The following is a 12704-nucleotide window of genomic DNA, read 5'->3' as shown; positions in this document are numbered from 1 at the left end:
CACAAACTCCCCTCAGAGGGCTTTACAATCTGTACACATACGACATCCCTGACCTTTGACCTCACATCGGATCAGGAAAAACTCCCCAAAAATAACCTTTGACAGGGAAAAAAGGGAAGAAACCTTCAGGAGAGCAACAGAGGAGGATCCCTCTCCCCGGATGGACAGATGAATAGATGTCATGTGACCAGATGAACAGAGTTACAGAGTTACATAAACACATTACATGAATATGACAATGTATGAATGGAACTCCAATCCATGAAACAGAAGGAGGTAGAGAGGAGGGGGGCGGGGCATCAGCAGGGCCAATGGGAGGCCGGCTCACCAGCATCAGACACCTCCAGGTCCAATGGACCCTATGAGACGTGAAGTCACAACGACTCCGGGGAGGAAGCAGAGTTAATAAGGTGCAATGGAGAGATGTAAATTCATCCATAAGGAGAGAGAGAAGAGGAGATAGGTGCTCAGTGTATCCTAAAACATCCCCCAGCAGCCTATAAGCCTATAGCAGCATATCAAGGGGCTGGACCAGGGCAAACCTGATTCAGCCCTAACTATAAGCACTATTAAACAGGAAAGTCTTAAGTCTATTCTTGAATGAGGTGACTGTGTCTGCCTCCCGGACTGAAAGTGGAAGCTGGTTCCATAAAAGAGGAGCTTGATAACTGAAGGCTCTGGCTCCCATCCTACTTTTTAGGACTCTAGGAACCACGAGTAGCCCCACATTTAGTGAGCGCAGCTCTCTAGTGGGGCAATATGGTAGTACAAGCTCCATAAGATATGATGGTGCATCACAAATCAAGGCTTTGTAGGTGAGGAGAATAATTTTAAATGTGATTCTTGATTTTACAGGGAGCCAGTGCAGAGCAGCTAATACAGGAGTCATGTGATCTCTTTTCTTAGTTTTTGTGAGTACACGAGCTGCAGCATTCTGGATCAACTGGAGGGATTTAAGAGACTTATTAGAGCAGCCTGTCTTTAAGACATTCTTGAATTTTAGCGAGCTGGTTGGTCTCCTCTGGTTTGATCCATAGATATAATTGAGTATCGTCTGCATAGCAATGAAAGTTTATGCAGTGTTTCCTGATAATATTGCCCAAAGAAAGCATATATAAGGTAAATAAAATTGGTCCAAGCACAGAACCTTGTGGAACTCCGTGATTAACGTTGGTGGTCATTGAGGCTTCATCGTTTACAAATACAAACTGAGATCGATCTGATAAATAGGATTTAAACCAACTTAGTGCGGTACCTGAAATGCCAATCGACTGATCCAGTCTCTGTAATAGGATGTCATGATCAATGGTGTCGAACGCAGCACTAAGGTCTAATAATACCAGTACGGAGATGAGTCCTTTATCAGCACTAAGGTCTAACAAGACCAGTACAGAGATGAGTCCTTTATCAGCACTAAGGTCTAACATGACCAGTACAGAGATGAGTCCTTTATCAACACTAAGGTCTAACAAGACCAGTACAGAGATGAGTCCTTTATCAGCACTAAGGTCTAACAAGACTAGTACAGAGATGAGTCCTTTATCAGCACTAAGGTCTAACAAGACCAGTACAGAGATGAGTCCTACTTTCTCAAGGATGTTAGAGAGGAAGGGAAGGTTAGAGATTGGTCTGTAGTTAGCCAACACCTCTGGATTAAGAGTGGTCTTCTTCAGGAGAGGTTTAATTACAGCTACTTTGAAGGAATGTGGTACATGGCCTGTTAGCAAAGACACATTAACAATATCCAGCAGAGAGGTGCCAATTAAAGGCAACACGTCTTTAAGCAGCCTCGTTGGGATGGGGTCTAAGAGACAGGTAGACGGTTTAGAAGTAGAAACCGTTGAGGACAATTGGTCTAGGTTAATGGGAGAAAAGCTATCCAAATATACACCAGGGCATACAGCCGTTTCCAAGGCCACTCCTCTTGATGACAGATCGGCAGTAGTTGAGGGCAAGAGATCATCAATCTTGCCTCTAATAGTTCAAATCTTTTCATTGAAGAAGTTCATGAAGTCATTACTACTGAGGTCTATAGGAATACACGGCTCCACAGACCTGTGACTCTCTGTCAGCCTGGCTACAGTGCTAAAGAGAACCCTGGGGTTGTTCTTATTTTTCTCTATTACTGATGAGTAATAGGCTGCTCTGGCATTACGGAGAGCCTTTTTATATGTTTTAAGACTATCTCTCCAAACTAAGCGTGATTCTTCCAGATTGGTGGAACGCCATATGCTTTAAAGCTTTGGTGAAGTTTGCTTTAGGTCGCGGGTCTGAGGGTTCTACCAGGGAGCAAACCTCCTTTGCCTCACTGTCTTTTTCTTCAGTGGGGCTATCAAGTCTAGTGTCATTCTCAGTGAGCCTGTAGCACTATCGACAAGATGATCAATCTGGGACGGACTAAAGTTAGCACAGGAGTCCTCCGTCACATTGAGACGTGGTATTGAATCAAATGCAGAAGGAATCGCTTCTATAAATTTAGCTACAGCACTGTCAGTTAGACATCTGGTGTAGAAACTTTTGACTAACGGTGTATACTCCGGGAGTATGAACTCAAAAGTTATGAGGTAACTAACACACAACTAATACACAACTAACACACAACTAACACAACTAAAACACAACTAATACAAGATGAACAATAGATGTCATGTGACCAGATGAGCAATATATGTCATGTGACCTGAACAATATATGTCATGTGACCAGATGAACAATAGATGTCATGTGACCAGATGAACAGCGTTACAGAGCTACATAAACATTCAGCTTGCGGCTGCATTAGTTTGCCAACCTCTCTCGGGTCGAGGAAGACGTAGAATATATTCTCAGTGATACGAATGGGTTCTGACACGTATCTGAGCTTGTTGTCCAGGTCCAGTGGTGAACTGGGAGAGCACGCTGTCTCCACAGGAAAGAATCCACACGGGTCGTGACCACATTCAACAGACTCAGAAGCGGCTCTGGCCAGCGTTAACTTCCTGTCAGCTGTTGACGTTAGGAAGCGCCGCGGCACAAAGTAAACCTGGATCCATTTAGATGTTTATGTTTGAGCGTGTGGTTTCCAGCAGCCCTGCTCACGCTCAGGCCTCCTCCGTCTTCCCACGTCTTAAAATAACAGAGAATGTGCTGCAGCTGGTTTCATAATGTCTTTCTCTTCCTCCCTTCAGATGAGCTGGCCAGCTGTTTGGACTGTGACTGTTTGGTCGGAGGACTTTGTGATGACTTGTCCTCCTCAGTCCGCCGCCGCTCGCTCTCTGTTCCTTACCCGGCTTCCCCGGATCCGGCTTCATCAGTGGACTCCTCCAAGTACCACTGCGACCTGATAGCCCGAAATGGCAGCGACATTTACCGCTACCCGAGTCCGCTGCACGCCGTGGCCGTCCAGAGCCCCGTCTTCCTGCAGATGGAGGGTCACAGGGTTCACGGAGGTCCCGGCAGAGACGGTGTTGTTGAAGGACTCAAACCAGAATCCTCTCCTCTATCTGCTTCTGATTCAGCTCCTCTTGTGTCTCAGAGCTCCGCTCGGCCGACTTCTTCCTCTCAAGCTCCTTCCTATAAGCGACTAGACAGCTACATCTGCAGTCTGCTGCAGCGGAGGGCCCTGCCTTTCAGGACCAGCAGACCCAGGACCAGTATCAGCGCTGACCCGTCAAAGAGCATCCTAAGGCAGGCCAGTCTCTGTGTGATGCAGTTGTCTGGGTCGGGTTTCAGGACTCTGAGGAAGTTTGACTTCAAACCCTGCGGGCCGACCGGAGGAGCATCAGCAGGAGGTGCCGCACCCTTGTCTTCTCAGAGACAGTGGTCTGTGGACAGTAAATCAGTAAAGGAGACCCAGAATGTTTTCCCTGATAACAGCGTTGACTCGATGCAAAATATATTCAGGATGAACAACAAGGACTCGGCACAAAACCAGAATATCTCTCCTTCTGGTGTTGGCCTCCAAAGGGACTCTTCTGTCACCAACCAGGACATTGATACAAGCAGCAAAACGCTTCCTCCTCCCTCAGCAGTGTCAGACTTCAGGGGGCTAGGTAGTCCCAAAGCTAACTCCTCCCCCAAAGAGACCAAGGAGCCATGTTACTCTCCGGATCCAGACCTGCTCCTCAAATCACCAGCAGTTATCAAAACAGCTGCTCCCAAGAACAGCCCGAAGCATCCACAAACTTTACCGAAAGAGAAGGATGATATGTCAGTGCTCGAGGTAGCCGGTTCCTCCTCCCAGAGTCAGGATGAAGCAGGAGGAGGAGGAGGAGGAGGAGGAGGAGGAGGGAGTCATATGGTTAACGCCAAGAGCATTCCCGCCCAGCAGCACATCTTTAAACTCCACAAGGCCAGCAAGAATGTGAAGACGGTCAAGATGAAGACCACCACGACAATGAGTCGGGGCTCTGAACACAACGAGCCTCCGTCAGAGAGGAGAGGTGACAAGTCCCACCACAGGTCCGGTTCTAAAAAGTCCCGGCTGCTGGACGACAGAGGCTCCGTCAACACTAAAGTCTCCAAGAGAGCCAGCGGTGCTCCTGGCGCATCCATCTCATGGATCAAACGCCTCCCTGCGTCCATCCAAGAGAGCCGAGTTTTGGACAAACAGGGCACGTCGACAACGAGCAGTGTGCAGTCAGGTGCGTCCAGGCACCACCATCACCATGGACACCACCACCACAGACGTGACCAAGTCTTGGTTGTTGCCAAACTGAAGTACAAACGGAATGATTACCGGCAGTTACGTGCGATCGCGGAGGTACCAAAGAATGAGTCGTTCAGGCGCGCTCAGAAAAAGGAGCTGTTGATCCATTCTGCAGCCGGTGTGTGTCCCCCCCCTCCTCCTCAGGTGAGCAGACCGTATTCCTACGTGGCAGGAAGTGACTCAGAGTATTCGGCCGAGTGTGCGTCTCTCTTCCACTCCACCATCGCTGACTCCAGTGAGGACGAGAGGTCCAACTGCACCACAAACCGCTTCGGAGACAGCGAGTCTGGTGAGGAGGAGTACGTGGAGGAGAGCTCCACCAGCGATACGGAGGAGAGTGGAGGAGGCGGGTCAGGTTGCAAGGCAGGTGGGATGGGCCAGGGGCGGAGCCAGTCAGGGGGAGCCGGGGCCAGAGTGGCAGGGCTGGAAATGACTCCGGCTCAGCCGAAGGCCTTCGTTAAGATCAAGGCCTCCCACCACCTGAAGAAGAAGATCCTCCGATTCAGGTCAGGTTCTCTCAAACTCATGACCACCGTGTGAGGACGCCAAACTGGACCACAACCATATATGTTGGGGGGCCTTACCCATGCACTCCTAGTGTACCTGAACCCCACCTGAAGGAGAAACAGACAGTGCTGCACATACTCGTGAGCCCGAGAGGCGATTCCGTCTTTGTGAAAGCATTCAGGACTTTTTTCTCGCGGTTCTGATGCATCTCGTTAATTAACTTTACAACAGTTACATAAACATCTTGATCTGCAATCATATCATCTTATTGACTTCCTGTGTCTGAGTTGTGGCTTCAGGTCCCACCGGGCCGTTCACACGCCACATCACTTCCTGTTTTACATATTACAATTAAAGAGGCTTGCCCCCACCACCACCACTTCTTGCGTTCAGGATGCAGCATTAGATGCTTTGTGGAAACTGTTTGTAAAGAGGTGGAAAGTTGCTTTGGTGTTTGTGATACTTCCTCCCACCTGACTGACCTGACTGACCTGAGATACTTCCTCCCACCTGACTGACCTGACTGACCTGAGATACTTCCTCCCACCTGACTGACCTGACTGACCTGAGATACTTCCTCCCACCTGACTGACCTGACTGACCTGAGATACTTCCTCTCACTTGACTGACCTGAGAGAAGACCCAGAGGCATCTGAGTGGTTGTGTTTCTATCTGCCGTCACAGCCTCCTTGGTACCAGGATCGTATCAGAACTGGAGAAATACTGATTCCTGGGTAATCCAGCTCAAGGCCATGAACCAGACGAATGGTCGTTCTTCAGAGAGTAGTAGAATGTCTCTTAAGACGTGTCTTAATGTCCCCAGAATGTTCTTCACGTGTGAGGCAAAATGTGGCAGACAGTTAATCTCTTGTTTTTATTGTCACCAATATGCCACATGTCTGTAAATGCTTCTCTTTTTATGACGCAGTCCTGATTTACATTGTTATCTTTTGATGAAAGTTATTTAACCTAATATATTTGCTTGCTTCTTATTGAATGTCACACACGGTGCTGACGGACAGCTGGTCGTTGTGTTTAAACACCAGTCTGAAGTGTTAGATGAGCATCCTGCTCTCAGATCAGTGGAGGGAACCTGGCTCCTCAAGCTGAGACCATTCAGGAGAATATATCAAATAAATCAAGGAGAACATTTTTTGTGACATTATCAGAATATGTTGGTGGTTTTGAATCAAAACTGCTAGGATGGGAAATAAAGTCACTTACATACAGGATGTTACCTTCATTTAAGTTGTGCTTGTGAAAACATCAAACACACAATGTTCACCATCTGGAGTTCATTTATTACTGTTTCTGCTTGTTAGCTCGATTGAGGCTCACACGTTTCAGATTTAATCTGTTTCCAGGGTGTGTTAGCCTATCTTAGCACAATGACTAGAAGCAGGGGAAACCGTTAGCAAAGCTTCACCAACATAGAACTTGTGTGCTTATTAAATGTGTCGGAATGTAAACGTGAGCAGGAGACAGTGGTTTTAGTAGCAGTTAGCATTGAAGCTATTATTTTATTGGTCCGTTCTCTGTACATTCTCGACTTTATAACACTACAATTTGATAAAACTACTATTGGAAAATACTATAAATCTACTAGTTGGAGAGGTTTAGACTTCTAAACAAAAACACATTTAAAGAATATGTGGGAACAGGAAGTGGACAAATGCTCCTAACTCCCATTGGAGCTCCATGCTCTTATTGTTGAGTCTCATTTTATTTTGTGATCTAATTACTCAGTGTTGTTGTCTTCCGATATCTAGGCTACTTCTTGTTTTCACTTAAACTTGGTTTACACATGAAGCTATTTCAAGTTTCAGATTTTTTCTGTAAAAACGTTTTATTTCAAACTTTACAGCCAAAAACCTTGAACCCAAAGTGAGGCTAGAGACCCGGTGAGCCGCTTCATACTGGTCGACTTTCCTCCTGTAAATGAGTACTGATGTGACTGTATGCCGATACCGGTGCTGAAACTTTTATGCTTCATTAAACGTTGACTTTGACTTTAAAGTTGAATTGTTCTGGGTTCCTTTGTTCCCTCTGACTGGTTGTGTCTGTTTTGTTATCTGGTTGTGTCTCTATCAGGCTGTCAGCTCAGAGGGAAGAGAGGAATAAAAAATAAATAAACTGCGGTGTTACACAGGAAACAGAAAATCCTTGAGACTGCCCTTTAACGCACACTGCAGCCATTTGTTCGCCTCAACACCTTCAGTTACAATCCCTGCTGTCCTTTACAGGTGTGTGTGTGTAAGAAGAAGAACTAAAGCCACAGAGGGCTTTACAATCTGTACACATACGACATCCCTGACCTTTGACCTCACATCGGATCAGGAACAACTCCCAAAAATAACCTTTGACAGGGAAAAAAGGGAAGAAACCTTCAGGAGAGCAACAGAGGAGGATCCCTCTCCCCGGATGGACAGATGAATAGATGTCATGTGTACAGAATGAACAGCATTTACAAAGTTACATAAACACATTACATGAATATGACAATGTATGAATGGAACTCCAATCCATGAAACAGAAGGAGGTAGAGAGGAGGGGGGGCGGGGCATCAGCAGGGCCAATGGGAGGCCGGCTCACCAGCATCAGACACCTCCAGGTCCAATGGACCCTATGAGACGTGAAGTCACAACGACTCCGGGGAGGAAGCAGAGTTAATAAGGTGCAATGGAGAGATGTAAATTCATCCATAAGGAGAGAGAGAAGAGGAGATAGGTGCTCAGTGTATCCTAAAACATCCCCCAGCAGCCTATAAGCCTATAGCAGCATATCAAGGGGCTGGACCAGGGCAAACCTGATTCAGCCCTAACTATAAGGACTATTAAAGAGGAAAGTCTTAAGTCTATTCTTGAATGAGGTGACTGTGTCTGCCTCCAGGACTGAAAGTGGAAGCTGGTTCCATAAAAGAGGAGCTTGATAACTGAAGGCTCTGGCTCCCATCCTACTTTTTAGGACTCTAGGAACCACGAGTAGCCCCGCATTTAGTGAGCGCAGCTCTCTAGTGGGGCAATATGGTACTACAAGCTCCTTAAGATATGATGGTGCATCACCAATCAAGGCTTTGTAGGTGAGGAGAAGAATTTTAAATGTGATTCTTGATTTTACAGGGAGCCAGTGCAGAGCAGCTAATACAGGAGTCATGTGATCCTTTTCTTAGTTTTTGTGAGTACATGAGCTGCAGCATTCTGGATCAACTGGAGGGATTTAAGAGACTTATTAGAGCAGCCTGATAATAAGGAGTTGCAGTAATCTAGTCTGGAAGTAACAAACACGTGAACCAGCTTTTCTGCATCTTTTTGAGACAAGATGTGTCTGATTTTTTAAATGTTACGTAGATGAAAAAATGCAATCCTTGAGATTTGCTTCACGTGGGAGTTAAAGGACAAGTCTGGGTCAAAGATAACTAGAGATTCTTTACAGTGGTGTTGGATGCCAGGGAAATGCCATCTACAGAAACCACATCACCAGATAATTGATCTCTGAGATGTTCAGGGCCAGTAAAATAACTTCAGTTTTGTCTGAGTTTAACATCAGGAAGTTGCAGGTCATCCATGTTTTTATGTCTTTAAGACATTCTTGAATTTTAGCGAGCTGGTTGGTCTCCTCTGGTTTGATCCATAGATATAATTGAGTATCGTCTGCATAGCAATGAAAGTTTATGTGTGTTTCCTGATAATATTGCCCAAAGGAAGCATATATAAGGTAAATAAAATTGGTCCAAGCACAGAACCTTGTGGAACTCCGTGATTAACGTTGGTGGTCATTGAGGCTTCATCGTTTACAAATACAAACTGAGATCGATCTGATAAATAGGATTTAAACCAACTTAGTGCGGTACCTGAAATGCCAATCGACTGATCCAGTCTCTGTAATAGGATGTCATGATCAATGGTGTCGAACGCAGCACTAAGGTCTAATAATACCAGTACAGAGATGAGTCCTTTATCAGCACTAAGGTCTAACAAGACCAGTACGGAGATGAGTCCTTTATCAGCACTAAGGTCTAATAAGACCAGTACAGAGATGAGTCCTTTATCAGCACTAAGGTCTAACAAGACCAGTACGGAGATGAGTCCTTTATCAGCACTAAGGTCTAATAATACCAGTACGGAGATGAGTCCTTTATCAGCACTAAGGTCTAACAAGACCAGTACAGAGATGAGTCCTTTATCAGCACTAAGGTCTAACAAGACCAGTACAGAGATGAGTCTCTTATCAGCACTAAGGTCTAACAAGACCAGTACAGAGATGAGTCCTACTTTCTCAAGGATCTTAGAGAGGAAGGGAAGGTTAGAGATTGGTCTGTAGTTAGCCAACACCTCTGAATTAAGAGTGGTCTTCTTCAGGAGAGGTTTAATTACAGCTACTTTGAAGGAATGTGGTACATGGCCTGTTAGCAAAGACACATTAACAATATCCAGCAGAGAGGTGCCAATTAAAGGCAACACGTCTTTAAGCAGCCTCGTTGGGATGGGGTCTAAGAGACAGGTAGATGGTTTAGAAGTAGAAACCGTTGAGGACAATTGGTCTAGGTTAATGGGAGAAAAGCTATCCAAATATACACCAGGGCATACGGCCGTTTCCAAGGCCACTCCTCTTGATGACAGATCGGCAGTAGTTGAGGGTAAGAGATCATCAATCTTGCCTCTAATAGTTCAAATCTTTTCATTGAAGAAGTTCATGAAGTCATTACTACTGAGGTCTATAGGAATACACGGCTCCACAGAGCTGTGACTCTCTGTCAGCCTGGCTACAGTGCTAAAGAGAACCCTGGGGTTGTTCTTATTTTTCTCTATTACTGATGAGTAATAGGCTGCTCTGGCATTACGGAGAGCCTTTTTATATGTTTTAAGACTATCTCGCCAAACTAAGCGTGATTCTTCCAGATTGGTGGAACACCATATACTTTCAAGCTTTCGTGAAGTTTGCTTTAGGTCGCGGGTCTGAGGGTTCTACCAGGGAGCAAACCTCCTTTGCCTCACTGTCTTCTTCTTCAGTGGGGCTATCGAGTCTAGTGTCATTCTCAGTGAGCCTGTAGCACTATCGACAAGATGATCAATCTGGGACGGACTAAAGTTAGCACAGGAGTCCTCCGTCACATTGAGACGTGGTATTGAATCAAATGCAGAAGGAATCGCTTCTTTAAATGTAGCTACAGCACTGTCAGTTAGACATCTGGTGTAGAAACTTTTGACTAACGGTGTATACTCCGGGAGTATAAACTCAAAAGTTATGAGGTAATGGTCTGACAGAAGAGGGTTCTGTGGGAAGACCTCCAAATGCTCAATGTCAATGCCATATGTAAGAACAAGGTGGAGGGTGTGGCCAAAGCAGTGAGTGGGTTTCTGTACTCTGACAGAAGCCAATCGAGTCCAACAATGAGATAAATGCAGTACTAAGGGAATCATTGTCAATATCCACATGAATATTAAAATCTCCTACAATAATAACCTTATCAGTTTTAAGGACTAAACTTGATAAACACTCAGAAAATTCAGATATAAATTCTGAATATGGACCTGGTGGCCGGTACAGTATAACAAATAGGATTGGCTGTAATGTTTTACAGGTTGGATGTGAAAGACTAAGAACAAGGCTTTCAAATGAGTTGTAGTTTAGTTTAGGTTTAGGATTCATTAATAGGCTTGAGTCAAAGATGGCTGCTACTCCACCTCCTCGGCCGGTGCCTCGAGGAATGTGAGTATTAATATGATTTGGAGGAGTTGATTCATTTAGGCTGACATATTCTTCATGGCTCAGCCAGGTTTCAGTAAGATGATTCAGTAACCATCTTCAGTAAGAAGCCAGGGACCAAACCAGATCTTTGGTCCCTGGCTTCCCTATCTTCACGTTTCTGACTATGGAGCTACCTATAACCAGAGTGGGTTTCTCAGCGGGTGCGTCGCTGAGTGGGGAAAACTGGTTCGAAACATGAAGAGGTTGGCGGTGCTCAGTGGGATTCTGTTTAGACTTAAAACCCCTTCGAACAGTCACCCAGCCATCCGGCTGCTCGGGGGCTGCCGGGGGACAGCTAACAGAGGCTAATGCTAAAGGCTCCGCTCCGGGTCCGGGTGGAGGCGAGCTAACTATCGTAACTGTCTGAGCTTCGATGGGGCGGAGCCGTGCATCTAACCCACTTAGAACTGCCTCCAACCAGCAAATGAACTACACTTGTTGCATGTACCGTTATCATTAAGGGAGGCAGAGGAATAGCTAAACATGAGACACTCTGAGCAAGAGGGAGGGGGAGAGGGAGAAGAAAACATCGCAAGCTGCTAAGCTGGCAACCGGAAGTGATGCAATACGTTTACCGGAAGAGAGAGCGATGCGTTCAGGAACCTCAGTTAGTAAGGATGCTCTCGATGGTGCAGAGTTCACCAGGATCTGAGGAGACATGTGGATCTTCTTCAGTCTCCCCAGGAAGAAGAGACACTGGTGTGCCTTCTTGACCAGGGTTGAGGTGTTGAAGGTCCAAGAGAGGTCCTCGGAGATGTGGACACCCAGAAACCTGAAGCTGGAGACACGCTCGACCTCCGTTCCGTTGATGTGGACGGGGGCGTGTGTGCAGCGTTTGGTCTTTCTGAAGTCCACAATGATCTGCTTGGTCTTTCCGGTGTTGAGGGCCTGGTTGTTGTTGGCGCACCACAGTGCCAGTTGCCAGACCTCCTCCCTACAGGCCGACTAATCGTTGTTGTTGATGAGGTCCATCACCGTTGTGTCGTCTGCAAACTTGATGATGGTGTTGGAGCCATGTACAGGTGTTCAGTCGTTGGTGAACAGGGAGTAGAGGAGAGGACCCAGCACACAGCCCAGGACATGGTCTAACCTCACACCCAGGACATGGTCTAACCTCACACCCAGGACATGGTCTAACCTCACACCCCAGCCCGTTCACTTCACTCGGCTTCTGCCAATCGGCTTGTAGCTCCGTCACTTCGAGCTAAACACTCAAAGTCAGACTGTTTGCTGTGCTGGCTCCTCATTGGTGGAACGAGCTCCCCATTGACATCAGGACAGCAGAAAGTCTCTACAAACTAAAAACACATCTTAGTGACTACACCTTGAATAGGGAAGGTAGTGCCGTAGTAGCACTTTAGTAGCACTTAAATGTCTCTTACTGATAGCACTTTGTAGTCTAACTTTATTGAAGAAATTGTACTTTCTCGATTCTTGTTGTGGTTTAATGCACTTATTGTAAGTCGCTTTGGATAAAAGCGACAGCTAAATGACATGAAATGTAATGATGATGGTTGTTATTGGTGATGGTGATGATGATGATGATTAGTTTGGCGAGATAGTCTTAAAACATATAAAAAGGCTCTCCGTAATGCCAGAGCAGCCTATTACTCATCAGTAATAGAGAAAAATAAGAACAACCCCAGGGTTCTCTTTAGCACTGTAGCCAGGCTGACAGAGAGTCACAGCTCTGTGGAGCCGTGTATTCCTATAGACCTCAGTAGTAATGACTTCATGAACTTCTTCAAGGAAAAGATTTTAA

The 12704-nt window shown here is 46.0% G+C and overlaps 1 protein-coding gene across 3 annotated transcripts in view; it reads left to right on the top strand.

Annotated features, from left to right (window-relative positions):
* dact1 (dishevelled-binding antagonist of beta-catenin 1) overlaps positions 1 to 7210 on the top strand; it is a 16277-nt gene extending 9067 nt beyond the window's left edge. For 2 of the 3 annotated variants that reach the window (XM_034525517.1, XM_034525519.1), the window contains exon 4: positions 3168 to 7210. In XM_034525517.1, the coding sequence (XP_034381408.1) occupies positions 3168 to 5227 (2060 nt within the window). In that variant the 3' untranslated portion in view covers positions 5228 to 7210. The remainder of the gene's footprint in view (positions 1 to 3167) is intronic. The other variant, XM_034525518.1, reaches the window with a different exon arrangement.
* The last annotated feature ends 5494 nt before the right edge of the window (positions 7211 to 12704 follow it).

The sequence above is a fragment of the Cyclopterus lumpus genome, chromosome 22 (genome assembly GCF_009769545.1).
Source record: "Cyclopterus lumpus isolate fCycLum1 chromosome 22, fCycLum1.pri, whole genome shotgun sequence".
NCBI classification, from domain to species: domain Eukaryota; kingdom Metazoa; phylum Chordata; class Actinopteri; order Perciformes; family Cyclopteridae; genus Cyclopterus; species Cyclopterus lumpus.
Note: the sequence above shows the minus strand (reverse complement) of the source record. Positions and strands in the feature narration are given on the sequence as shown.